Source organism: Cryptotermes secundus, unplaced genomic scaffold, assembly GCF_002891405.2.
Source record: "Cryptotermes secundus unplaced genomic scaffold, Csec_1.0 scaffold470, whole genome shotgun sequence".
Classification (NCBI taxonomy): domain Eukaryota; kingdom Metazoa; phylum Arthropoda; class Insecta; order Blattodea; family Kalotermitidae; genus Cryptotermes; species Cryptotermes secundus.
Genome location: NW_019739954.1, coordinates 608,973 through 623,204, shown reverse-complemented (window position 1 = coordinate 623,204; position 14,232 = coordinate 608,973). Strand labels below are relative to the sequence as shown.

Here is a 14,232-nt window from a genome sequence, read left to right as displayed (position 1 = left end):
CAGTAGTTCAGTGAGATTTCAAACGAATTTACAGCCTCCATTTTCATGGTTTAAGAGTAAAACAAGCAAGAAAGCAGCAACAAACATATGGTAATCCTGAAATCCAATACAGAAAATGTTATGATATTATGACGCATTTCTAGGCAACGGTTAGCTAAACATGTTCCCAAGCACTGTGCTGTCAACAAGAATACACATCTGTTGCTGGACAATGGGTTTGGTTACCACAGGATTACAGGTGTATCCGGGACAATACAGACATGAACAGCAGTATTGGAACCCTTGGGGGCAGAGATCTCTATTAGATTCTCCAGGATTTTATGAAAGGCCATGCATTCGTCAATATTCAGAGTATTCAGCAGTTGAAGCGTTAACCAGATAAGACTCATGACTATGCAAGCAGACTCTTGACGACTTCATTTTATGTGTTATAATTATGGCAATCTTTAGAGTGTTATAATAAACTGTAGTTATGACTTGTGAGTGTCCAATAAATCTATTCACCAATCCAAATTTTGTCTTCAAGTCACTAAAACAAATGACAGCCAAGTATTATGTACTGGTAATATCTTTTTAAAGCTTTATACTAATGTCATAATATACAGGAGAGGGACAAAATAATGGAAATAGTACAGGTACTGTATACATTTCTTTATTAACACGGTGTTGGACCACCTTTAGCCTCCTTCTAAGGACTCAGAATGGACTCATACAAGTTTTGAATAGTCTCCAGTGGAATGTTACACTATTATTCTTAAAAAAAAAAAAAAACATCTTCAGGTTGCTTTAGATATGTTTGAGCTTGGAATCTGTTCCTCACTCTAGTCTCCAAAACTGACCAGAGTGGTTCAATGTTGTCCAAATCTGGTGATTGTGCTGGCCAGGGAAGATGTTGAAGTTCCTCTTCATGCTCTTCAAACCATGACTAAACTGTTCCAGCTGTGTGAATGGAGGCATTGTCATCTTGGAAAACTGCATTATTGTTCAGAAATAATGGGATGCACCTGATTACACAATCTGTTCATGTACTCCCTTGCATTATTTCGGCCATGAAGGGTAACAATGGCACCTACAAAGAGCCACGATATTGCTTCCCAGACCATAACAGAACCTCCCCTGTTTCACTGTTGTAACCAAACCAGGCATTTCAGGTTGTAGGCTTCCGTGGGTGTTCTCCAAACATAAACTCTTCCTAATGTAGGAAACAGCATGAAGGAAAACTCATCTGATCATATCATGCACGTGTTTCTAGCTGTCTGATATGCAGGTTTATGAATCCGTGCATTACTTTCATTAATCAGAGGTTTAGCAATCACAGCCCTACTGTGGATGTTGGATATGTGAAGCTCACATCGGGCAGTTTTTGTGGAAACAGGATCCTCAAGATGAATATTCAGTTCTGCTGTCACCTGTGTTGCAATAATTCTGTGATTTTTCGAAACAATCCTTCTCAATATATGACTATCTCCTTCTGTCAGTGTTATTTTTGTTTACTGTTCTTCTTTGCTGATGTCGTCTTCACATCATTTGTGCATACTGACATAACCTTAGAAACTGCCGCTCTCAGTACCCCCAATAATGTGGCAGTTTTTGTCACAGATGCTCCAGTTAAGTGCACACCAACAATCTGACCTTCAAAATAGGACAAGACTCCCGCTTTTTTATTCTTTCACATGTACTGTCACTCAATACAATCACTAATGCATTAACACAAGCACTACAAAGTGTATCCTTTAAGAGCCTAGCGACACTGTATGGAGACCTTTAAAGTGTAGCCGAGTGGCCGTGTGAAACCATATGGGTACGCACAGTCCACGTCTGTGCACACTGTTTTAAAATCTAATTTTAAGATAGAAATTCTTGTTCTACTTATATTATTTTTGGGCATCCGCTTTATAAGTAGACAGTCTTCCCTCCTGTGTCATCTAACTGAATGCAGAGTCCGACGTTGCAATTCATGCACTTTGTCTGGATGTAACTCCGTTTCCTATGCGAAGAGCACACACGACACCTCAGTCTCATATTAGAGGAACTCGGCCAGTGATGTCGAGTGGCCTCCTCTAATTGTAATGCTTATAAAACATCGCAATTTCAACTATCCACCATGGCCTCATTTCGCATGGAAGAAGCCAAAATTGAGAGGCCGCTGATAAATGACACCGATGCAGAATGTGGTACAGACAACTCTGAAAGTGGCGAGGAAGCAATGGGGCAATGCAGGGCTTTTCCGAGAACAGTACCTCTGTGTGACTAGTCCGAGATATACACAGTCAGAGTTTCTGAAGGACAAAGTACGATAAGACTTCGCCCACACTCGTGCATACAGAAAGGTTCCGACATGACTGGAGAATGTGCAATACAAACATAAACTTTCACCCCTTTTGCCAGACAAGACATAGTAAGACAGGATGTCAGCAGCATTCACTTATACTGCAGAAACTTCTTTTCACATGCAGCAGACGGTTAGAGTTGAAGTTGAGGTACTGGCCAGTGTGGGTGGGTTTCCTGTAGACTTTGGTGGTCAGTGTCACCTCTACCTTGCTGACCAGCATATCGAGAAAGGAAATTGCACTGTCTGATTCTGTTTCCATGGTGAACTGGATGGAAGGCCTTAAACTGTTGAGGTGGCTGAGGAAATCCTGTAACTGTTCTGGACAATGAGGCCAGACCACAAATGTGTCATCAACGTACTGGAGCCACAGCAATGTTTTATGTTGTGCCAATTCAAGACCCAACTTCTCAAAATGCTCCATGAAGATAATGCTCACAATGGGTGATAGGGAACTTCCCATAGCCATGTAATCTTTTTGTTGGAAGAACTTGTCTTCCACCTGAAAATATGTGGTTCTCAGGCAAACCTCCAGCAGCTCCATGATGGCTTCTGCAGGGCAGACCGTTCTGCCAGTGTGTCATGATTCTGGAGCTTATTTCTGATGACTTTTACAGTTTCGCTGACTGGAACATTGGTGAAGAGACCGACAATATCAAAGCTAATGAGGGTATCTGAGGATTGAAGATTTACAGACTTCAACAGCTGTACAAAGTGGCCCGAATTCTTAACGAAGGATCCCGATTTTTCAGCAAGAGGACTTAGTATCTTATGGATAAAGCTAGCCAGGGCAGAGCAAGGGGAACCAATGGAACTCACTATAGGCCTCAGAGGAATGTCCGGTTTGTGGATCTTGGGAAAACCATACAAATGCAGAGCTCTGCTGTGGTGGGAAGAGTAGTTTTGTGCTTGGAAAGGAGTTTTTGTATTTTCCTCTCAATTTCAGCTGTAGGATCTTTTGGCAAGGGTTCATAACTTCATAACTTCTCTACACCTACTGTAAGCTGTAAACTGTTTGTGTACAGTTACAAAGAAATCTGTGAAATGTTTCACTGGCTGGCTGTAGCAAAATTTTATGAAAGCACACTTTTTTCATTCTTACTTACTTACCAAACCTGTGTGTGTATAGAACTACAATTTAAATAATTCTCAAGAACTTTGTGATCCTGCAAGGGGTTGCAACCCAATAGTCCAAGAAAACTTGTGGTAATGCTTCTAAATTGAATTATAGAAGTGTCTGATTCAAATCTTGACCAGGACACCAAATATACTCCAGCGAACTTCTGGGATAGTATCTCAAATTGGACACAGCCATTTCCTTCTATGTTCTCGCCATTTCTTTGTTCACTACTCACTGCAAGAATCAATTCTACAAAATGTGAGTTACTGGCCATTAATAAATACACACAAACAAATGTATATAATAAAAGAGGGTATTCAATTTTCAATACATTTCATTCATCATAGCTCTACAACACACACTCAATTCACACCACTGAAGAGATGGACTAATTCAGAAAATGTGCATGACTTAGCTACAGACAATTGAAAACCATGAATAAACAGTAAGGAGAAGCCTATGCTTCCATCTTTTCAACATGAATATGACCTACACAATGTATTGTCATGAGATAGAGCGAATATAGTCAGTGTTTGGATTGGTAATCGGATTTACTGCACACTTACACACACAACTTATACCTACAAGTAACTATAGCACTATTGCTAATTCAAGCCCACTGCAGTTCACTACAGCATGTACAAAGTCTTCTCAGTCTGCTGTGTCATCGGCTTCCAATGGCGAATGTTCCCTTCTTCTGGGTTCCTGCACTGTCCGTGTCTCAGCTACCAGCTTCTAACAGCAGCAATCCGCTAACTAACTCATTCACTCAGCAAACCAACTAACTCATTCACTCAGCAAACCAACTCACTCCACTAACTCTCAGGCTGGCTGCCATCTCACACTGACCTATTCTTCTCACTGCAATCTCAAGACTCTCTTCTAATAGTAGCTTGCTCTCGTTATATGGCCTTGGCATGGACCACACAGAGAACATTGCTTCCAACAGTTCTATTGCTGCATGCATGTCTGTTGTGGTAATTAAATAGCAATGGCCATTGTTTACAGAGCCGTTACTCAGCAGAAGCTATTGCACTGCTGCTTATTTCGCGGCCATTGCCTAGCAATGGGTCTACATGCCACAGTACTTTGTGGAGACAAGTGTATTATTTCTCAACCCATTCAGTGTAGAAATGCTGTGCTGTGTGGTATAACATAGCATATAAATGAAACACTTTGTAACTGGTGAATGTGTAGATAGACCAGTTTTCATCAAAATATTACAATATGTTCATAAATTTATAATTGCATTCTGTTCTTTTAAACAACCAATTCACATTTTACAAGTATTCATATGCTTTATAAAATCATTGATGTCCATTCCATTAATTTTCTACAAGGAACAAAATTAATTTGGGGGGAAAAAAAATTGGAGGCTATCCTGTTCAGATGTTTTCCCATACTGCTTGGCCTGTTGAAGCACTTCTTAAGAGAGATTTAATGTCTTTACTTAAATGATGTCAGTAGCGCAGATAAGATAGCGCTGCTGCTAGCAATCATTGCATGACTTTGCTATTCATTACTATGAGTATATGATGTACAGACAAATCAGAAACATACTTGGAGTACTACCAGAATCAACGCTGGTGCCAGCCTGTCCTTCTGAGTCATCAGCTGCCTGTTGTTGGGTCTTGCTGGCAGCGTCTTCAGCTGCTCGCTGGCGTTTCTTCATTTCATCTTCTATCATCTGAAGACGTGACATCTCCAGTGCTATTACTAGATCCATGTTGTAGTCTGATGTTACATTCACATGGTAAACTGAAAATAATGAAAAATGGAAGAAAGATCTATGCAAAGGGATGGGTTAACAAATGGATCAGTTTACTGGCGAGACAAAATTCTACCTATGAGACATATATTGAGTATAGAAACCATACCATACCCTGACACCCCTGCAATTGCTCCAAACCAGTCTACTTACCATCATATAATGTGAAAGATGCACAGTATACTCTCCCTTAAATTAAATACTGTGACACGTACACCCATTGTTGGGCAATGATCATGAGATAAGCGATTATACAACAGCCATTACTGAGTAATGGCTTCGCAGCCTAGATGTTATAAGGACAGTTAGAACAATGAGACAGTTGTGAGACAGCTGCCAGCCAGTAAGAATGTGAGCATGAAAGCAGAGGACATCATTGGGATCTGTCACCAGGCAATGAAACAGCAGGATGAGAAGACCTAGTGTGTACTATAGTGATTTGTGAAGTGTAGTAACAAGTTGTATAAGTGTGCAATAAATCTAATTACCAAACCACACCCTGCCTATAGTCACTCATACACACGACAATATGTATACATGACATCATTAACTGCTCAACATGTGTGAAGAAATCAAGAAAGACTGAAGGTAGTGAACAGAGAGTGGGGGAAAAGCCCTACATAAGGGCTCGGAATAATGTCACCTAAGGTGGAACACAGAACTGTGAGAAAGCAGCACTGTTTTGGCAGATCACTGTGGAATGGAAGTGGAAAACAGAAAAGAGCCCTTTTGAGGGCCCAGGCAGAGGAGTGACATCTCAGAAGCAAGCGACTAGTACTTGAAGGCAACCTACTTTTGTCCTTCAGGTAGAGAATGGATGGCTTCCACAGACTTCTTGGGAGATGCCAATGGCACAATTCCCTGCCTCTTGTACCTACTGTTCCAGACTAAGCTCTGTCCCCGCCACCACATCCCACAAAGGTACATACTCTTACCACATCCCCACTTCAATCCGGAACCTTAAACACTCATACCCACTGCCAAAACTATTGTCTGCCAAAATTAAAGTCACACCCTACAAATTTTATGGTATTACTAGGTGGTTCAAATATGACCGGGACTGATTTTTTTGTAAACAAGCCGCACTGAGCAGCAGCTGTGTGACCTTGAGAGAGTGAAGCCACAACCTCCACCCTCCCTCCTGTTAGGGTTAGAACCTGTTCAGTCCTGTCTGGAAGTTGCTAGAGTGATGAGTGAACAGAAGGTACCGCTGAGCTTGGAACAACGCATTGTGATCAAATTCATCGTTGGAGAAAACATCCCGTCCGCTGAAATTCACCACAGACTCCAACAACAGTATGGGGAAGAGTGTCTCACATGGACCCATGTGTTTGAGTGGTGTAAGTGCTTCAGAAAGGGCAGAGAGCGTNACTGATGAAACGTGGGTACACTACTTCATTCCCGAGTCCCAACAGTCATCACGTGAGTGGCGGCATACCAGTTCTCTGAAACCCAAGAGAGCACGGAGGAGCCGTTCGGCAGAAAAAGTGATGGCAACGTTCTTCTGGGACTGGCAGGGGGTTATCCATGTAGACTTTCTGACAGATGCCAGAACAGTCAATGCAGCTTATTACTCAGACCTCCTTGCAACAGACGTGAAGGAAAAGATCCGATCCAAGCGGAAGACAGGTGGAAAGCGGGTAGCCTTCCTTCAAGACAATGTATGCCCCCATACGGCCAAAACAACAATGGAAACCCTTCGGAAATTTAAATGGAACCTTCTGACACATCCGCCGTACAGTCCCGATTTGGCCCCAAGTGATTTCTACTTGTTCGGAAGGCTCAAATCAGACTTGCAGGGCATGCGGTTTGTGGACGACACCGTCATCCAGACTGTTCGGGAGTGGATATGCCGCCAACGACAAGTCTTTTTTTGGGGGGCATCAGGATGCTTCCAGAAAGTTGGGAAAAATGTGTTGACTCTGGAGGGGAGTACATTGAAGACTGACATGTGCAAGTAAGCGTTTGGCAATTATGTTTTTTTTTAAATCAGTCCCGGTCATATTTGAACCACCTTGTAAAATAGGGAGGGGGATGGGATTTATGTACTTCCATCATTACATGCAACAATCGGAACGGCTCAGATTAAGCAAGCTTCATGTTACTCCATACACTTGCACGCACCACTTATGACATGCTAATTTCAATTTATGGGGATCAGAAGAGGTTTTAATAACGTCATAAAATTAGGTACAACACATTTCCAATAGGAATCAAGCAGTTGGTAACACTGGTCTGAATCAAGTTGGTAACAATTAACTATGAACGTTTACCACATCTAGACAACCCAGCAATGTGTCTTCTTCTTTAAGAACCACCTACAAGCTGCACCCTGAGTTTAAAGCCATCATTCTGGGGAAAACAGTATCACACACATTTGGGCAAATAAGATACATGCCGTCACAATGCAGAACAACATAATCTGAGCAAAACATCATACTCGTATGTGTAGTTTCCAGAGATTTCGTCTTGGAATTTTATCAAGTCTCATGTAGGTATATAGTGTACCAGCAGGACACAAACAAAGGATCATAACAAGTTCTGCGAAAAATAGATAATATCTTCATTGGCTGCATACTGTTCTATATTTCAGATATGTATAGGAATTAGGTTAATTGTCACACAACAAATATACTCGCTTTTAATGTTTGACAATTAGACTTTTACTCCTGCTACATGTTTTGATCATATAAAACCATCATCAGGCACTTAATATAGGGATATGTTTAGTTATTGAACTACCGATATGGATTCATACCAGTACAATGTGTTATATTATATAATAACAGATAAATTTGCCTCAAGTTGGTAAGTATTACCATTAAAATAGATGATACAAAATAAGATAAAATATAAAAATGAAATATACACCATTTGTCAAGATATATTAAAAAAAAGTAAAGCTATCCCTGTAACAGGCTGTGAAGGCCCATAGGGTTGTGAGATGTTGAGGGTCCCATATTATCTAGACAATCGGCTCGAAGATGGTGGTAAGGTTGTCAGCCTTACATGCTGGCCACACTTTACTCCCCAGGAAAATTATTTAATTAATTCCTGGTACTCATTTCTGTTAGAGGCTGAGTCGACCCCAGGGCCATAGTGCAGCTAGAGGGATTAGGTCAACTAAAAGAAATCCAATGACCTCATCGGGACTTGAACCTGCGACCTTCCAGCTTGTAGCATAGTGCCTCAACCTACTACGATGGTGTGCCCCCATCAAGATTAATTCTAAGGCTCCAATGCTACAGTGTATAATTGGATATGTTATGTCATTTGTAGATCTTTGTTATTAGAAGCTTTCTATGTGGTAAGCCCAGTTGTGGAGCCCAGAGACAAGTTCCTATGGTGTATGGGTTGTTAATGTGTGAAGTATTCGGTGTTAAAATTACACCAGCACCATCATTAATCAGTTCTACATTGAACCAATGTAAAGGTAGAACACATCGAACATATATATATATAAGGGGCAGTGAAATGAAAAAAGGGGTTACCACGCATAACTCACATGGCACGCAAGTTGGTAACACTGGAATTTGTTTACAGTATGAACATCTGGTGGGGTTTATGTGTGCTGGCATGGCATAAGAGATTCCGAGAGGGACGTGTGTCACTGCAAGATGATGTTTGCCCAGGACAGGCTCATTGTGTCATCAGTCCTGATGTTATTGATGCATTGGATGGTCATATCCGAGCAAACTGAAGGATCACTGTGGAGGAAATTAGTATACAGGAGGATGAGGTGGGCAGGGCAGGTAGCAGGAATGGGGGAGAGGAGGAATGCATACAGGATATTGGTGGGAAAGCCGGAAGGAAGGAGACCACTGGGAAGACTAAGTTGTAGGTCAGTGGATAATATTAAACTGGAACTCAGAGAGAGAGAGAGGATGGGATGGTATGGATTGGATTGATCTGGCTCTGGATAGGGACCAGTGGAGGGCTCTTGTGAACATGGTAATGAACTTTTGGGTTTCATAAAATGCTGGGAAGTTCTTGAGTAGCTGCACAATTGGCAGCTTCTCAAGAAGGGCGTAGTTCCATGAGTGATGATAAACTTTGCATTGAGTCCCTCTGCCCACAAGAAAAAAAACGCACAACAGAACGCTGCTATTGGATAGTACACTCCTCAAGCATGGTTGCCATTTTGATGACTGAAACCAGCTTCTGAACATGTGTGTGTGCATCTGCTACCTAGACTGTCATGAAGGTGAAGTGTGCTGCTACCTAGTGATACACATAGAAAACTTATTACATACATTACAGCTATTTTACTTCCATTTGTGACCTATTTACTAACTCTCTCTCATAACAGCCATATATTAATAATCACAGAATTTAGTGATCCATTTCTATGCATTATTTGAAATAGCACAGATTCCCATTATGTTAAATTTGCCACATACAATCTCAAATATTTACACTGCCATTGTAAATATGTAATAGAAGTCTCACGGATTTGTTCAGAGCATTGCTAGGCAACGGCTCAACAAACACACTTCCATGCACTTGCAATGACGTCCCACCCCAACAGTGCTTAGCTGTCACGTGACTTGTGCTTTCGGTGTGGTCTGCTGTAGAGCTGTTTTCTCTGTGTTGTCCATGCCACGGCTATATAACATGAGCCCACTTGTAGTTGAGAGAGTTTTTTGTTGAGTTCCAAGGTTCCAGGGTGACTGACCAAGAAATGTCAAGAAGACTTCATAGTGATGATGGATAATACTAGCGCATGAGTAATGGTGAGCTGTAAATTGCGTAAATGGGCGAGAGCGCTGTAGTAAGTGTGATTAAGAGAACTTGTAACTGAAGTGCCAATAAATCCAATCATTTGGGCTAGAACCTGTTATTTTTGTCAAGCGTAGCCCCATACACATGACAATATGTATGTGTGTTTATGACCTATCTCTACATAAACTTTCAGAGTTTTATCTTAGAAGTGGAATAGAAGGACAGACAGAATTCATATCACCTTAGAATTTTGCAATTTTAAGATCCCTCTACCAACCACACAATGCCCACTTCATATTTTGGAGATATCCAGCTCAGAACTCAGACTGGAATTTGGTTATCATGAAAGTGACTTGGTACTGGTTCCCCTGTTCCAGCATACTTCAGGGTAACAGCTCCTTATGGGTTATGACTCCTTCACCCAGTATGCTTCCCAGCTGATCAATCACTCTGTCATTTGACATTTGAATCAAGGATCAACATTATCCTACTATAATTTGATGCTGATGTGCTCAAAGGCAATAGTACTATAGCAAAGGTTTGAGTGTTGAAATGAGGGCAACACAGGAACATACCATCATCTTCTGCTCCTAGTCTTGCAGCACGGCTGCATCGCAAACTGCAGTAATCATGAATGGCTGAAGTCCGCGGATTGCGTGCTCTTGGACGACTGCATCCCACTCGACTACACTCTCCAAGCAAGCTGACTGCTAGTGCATGATTCACTTCAGTCTCCTGGAATGAAGGATCAACATTCACAAAAAAGAACACAAAGTAAGTTATTGTTCTAGATTTGTTTCTCCTTACATCAGTGACTATGAAGAGCACAGTTTTCTGAGATGTAATGCAGTGCAGTCTTGTAGATGTCCACCAAAGTCTCAGAGGAATGCAGTGCCTCCATATCCAGGGGTGAACAGTAAGGGCAAGGGCACACCAAGAAAACTGGCAATTGCAATGCAACTGCAATTTCCAAGATATATTATCAGACTTGAGTTGAACATGTGAAATGGAACTGAGCAGTGCAAACTGAGGAAACAGCAATGCGATTGTGATGCAACTCATGGAAGACTAATTCTCACAGTTGTGTTGCAGCACAGTTTCCTAGTGTCAAGCTGTTCCAACGTGCTTCTGTGATTCATTTGCTTCTTTAGATGGCACGAAACTTTGCTGACGCTGCTAATTTTGTTTTTGTGCAGTTAATTTGGCAAGAACCTGGTATATATGACAAATGCCACCGGGACTATGCTAGGTGCAGCAAAATAGATTTTGCTCAAGAAAGAATTTCTCATGAGATGATGGAGTCTGGATTCTGGTTAAGTTCTTTTGAAACAATATAAACATCTGAGTTCAAACTGTCATGGAAGAACAGATGCACCCAACGTTTTATTTTCCCTTGTCCCCTCTTGTTACACCATCTCAACCAAAACCACATTATGACAGGATCAGTATTATTATTTGACATTGCAGAGGTGCACAAAATTAAAAAATTCAATGATGTATTACATTGCATGAACACGCTCACTTGAGATGATGTGAGCAACTAATCAAACATAAGTTTCCTCAGTGTGCGCCTGTTACTCTGGAAACCTGTTGCATTCTTGAAATCAGTGACATTTCTTGGAAGTTGCCAGTTTCTTTGGTGTGCCCTCGCCCTAAGTCAAGAGAGAAACCACTGCATGGTGTTCATCCCAGAAGACAGTACTTTTTGAAGTTACTGTTGTCAGTCAAGTATAGATTTGTTGTACCTCTTCATCAGAGTCAAAGTCAGGCCAGTCATAGATGGCACTCAAGTTGGTGTGACGGCCTTGTGAATCTTTAACCCAAGGATTGTTTGGATCCAAGTCTCTCAGTGAGGCAGCAATGGCATGAGACATTTGTTCCTACAAAAAAAGAAAATGAAATTCAGTGTAACCTTGATATAATGAGTGTTTGAAACTCATAAAGATGATCGTTCTAACAGGTACTCATAATATACAAACAAAAGCTGAAATGTAACATCTTCATGTCCATCTCGTAGCTCCCAGTGCCACAAAACAGCATTAGGGTTAAAAAAGAATTCAGATACAAAAATAACAAAGAGTAAGTGGCGTTTTAGGTTCTCATGGTGATCGCTAGAAAGATACTGTAATCATGTAGAGCAGTTGTTATGCAACGACCACGAGATGGGCGGATATACCAGGGCTGTTTCTGGGCAACGGCTCAGTAAACATGTGCCTGTGGAAACGAATACACATGCAGCAATCAAAATATTGTTGGAAATGGACTTCTTGTTGGTCACTGCCAAGATAATTGGGGCAATGAAGTTGCTTCTATATAGAAGTCTGAAGAAAAGAGTCTGTGACAGTTACTTGCAAGAGTGCTCAGTTGAAAGTCCAGCTATGAAGAGAAGACTTTGTGTGTGATATTTGGAGTGTGTAATTCAGTGAGACTGTTACAGTTCCTGTGTTAAAATCCGTTACCAGGAAACGGCTAGCAGAGACTGTAACAGACTGAGGACACTAGACTGTGTGTGTCAGTGATCAGTATAGTGTAGTCATGAGTCATGAGCATATAAGTGGTCAATAAAGAGTCACAAATTCAAACCAAGTCTACAGTCACCCATACATGTGACATTATTATAATTGTTTTCTGGGATGTCATGACATTTCATATGGTGCATTGTTACTAATGTTGGAGGGATCTCCTGCCTCCATCTTCAGGGTATTCTGAACATGGATGCAGCAGGTTCCTCCAAAATGCTGGTAGTGATCTACCAGACTATATACATATGCTGTCACACTGCAAAAGACGAAGAATGATTCAAAATTCTTGATGTCTACAGCATTATTTGAACCAAGAAGTTTAAGATTCTTTCATGCTTACCTAATTTTTTGTAGTTGGAACTGATCGTTTACTAGGAGCCATCCCTTACAAGCAGACGTCTCACTGTATTTGACACACATCAGTAAGTCCCATCTACAATCTGCCCTTATGTCCAAACAACATTCCATTCATAACTTGCTACTTGTACATAGAAGAAGAAGAAGAAGAAGAAGAAATAAGAAGAAGAAGAAGAAGAAGAAGAAATAAGAAGAAAATAAATCTGTCAGATTTTGCTAAACTTGTCTGACAGACATAAGGCATTGAATGCCAAAGTCAATCTGATGCTTACATGCATATGCTATACTCTAACTGAAACATTGTATATACTATTAGCTTTCTCTGCTTTGAAATGGAACAAAGCCGACCTTCAGACAACTGAATATTGTCAATCTTTTTAGCATGAAATAATCAGATTTTGCCTTGATCACTGATTTATTAACAAGTACAACAGCAAACCTTTCCTGGCAGAACCACTTCAAGGGCACTGATTTCAAACCATAATTTTTGGCAGTCTTCATTGACTTCTGTACTACTGGTCTTAAAACACACAGAAGAGCTAAGTACATTCTCTGTTCTTAAAAATGGCGAAAAATGCTCAAGAAATCAGCCCATACTGTCATACTATTTCACTCTAAACAAGCAACTGATTTCAAGATTTGTGCTGAAGTTTCCATTTTGCTGCCAAATCCATTCACCAGCTAAGTGACAATAAACAAGACAGAGACTAATGGACTGAAGGGGAAATTCTGATGTCACAAGATAGACACTTCTTATAGCTTAAAATACAGAGGAGGCAATGCACTCACAGAATCCAGAATCTTGGCTTTCTTCTTATAGATATGGCAGGGAGACAGCAGTTGGGTTATGTCACCCTCACTCACAGTCAGATACAAATAGTTTCAGAAGGAAAACTGCAGGATCAGTCAATGTAAAAAGTTACGAGACTGATGATGTGGGAATTTATTAGCAGGGGCAGTAAGTATGTTTCACAGGAAGATTTCATTCAAATTAAATCACTTACTGACTTCCAGTTTCACTTGTATTTGATGGCAAATAGCAACTTGCAATTATCTGAGTTAAAGAAGTAAACAAGATGCGAAACCAGCAGGCATTTCAGGAATAAAAAGAGGGAGTATCTGAAAGACAAAACTGATGAGCTTATAATGAACAGTAAGAACAAGAACTTTAGAGACCTGTATAGAGGAATAAATTACTTTAACTCTTTGACTGGCGCGGGCGTGTTTTAACGCCTGGACGATGCCAGCCGTTCCCTGGCGTTGGCGTGTTTTAACGCTTTGACAATCTCGTCCCTTCTTTGCTCTCTTGGCACTCATCAACCAAAGACATATTTATGATAGTTTTTGTGCATGTTTGTAAAGAACCCTTGTAAACTTTGTGGGGGTCTATATTACTGTCAGAACCCTCTGAGAA

General features: G+C 40.9%; 1 protein-coding gene across 3 annotated transcripts in view; it reads right to left on the bottom strand.

The window, feature by feature from the left end:
• Positions 1-14,232, bottom strand: part of LOC111872132 (ankyrin repeat and IBR domain-containing protein 1) — a 115,001-nt gene that overhangs the window by 21,917 nt on the left and 78,852 nt on the right. For all 3 annotated transcript variants that reach the window (XM_033754544.1, XM_033754545.1, XM_023865716.2), the window contains exons 16-18: positions 11,685-11,819; positions 10,515-10,674; positions 5,010-5,207 (exon numbers count right to left, since the gene is read on the bottom strand). In XM_033754544.1, the coding sequence (XP_033610435.1) occupies positions 5,010-5,207; positions 10,515-10,674; positions 11,685-11,819 (493 nt within the window). The remainder of the gene's footprint in view (positions 1-5,009; positions 5,208-10,514; positions 10,675-11,684; positions 11,820-14,232) is intronic.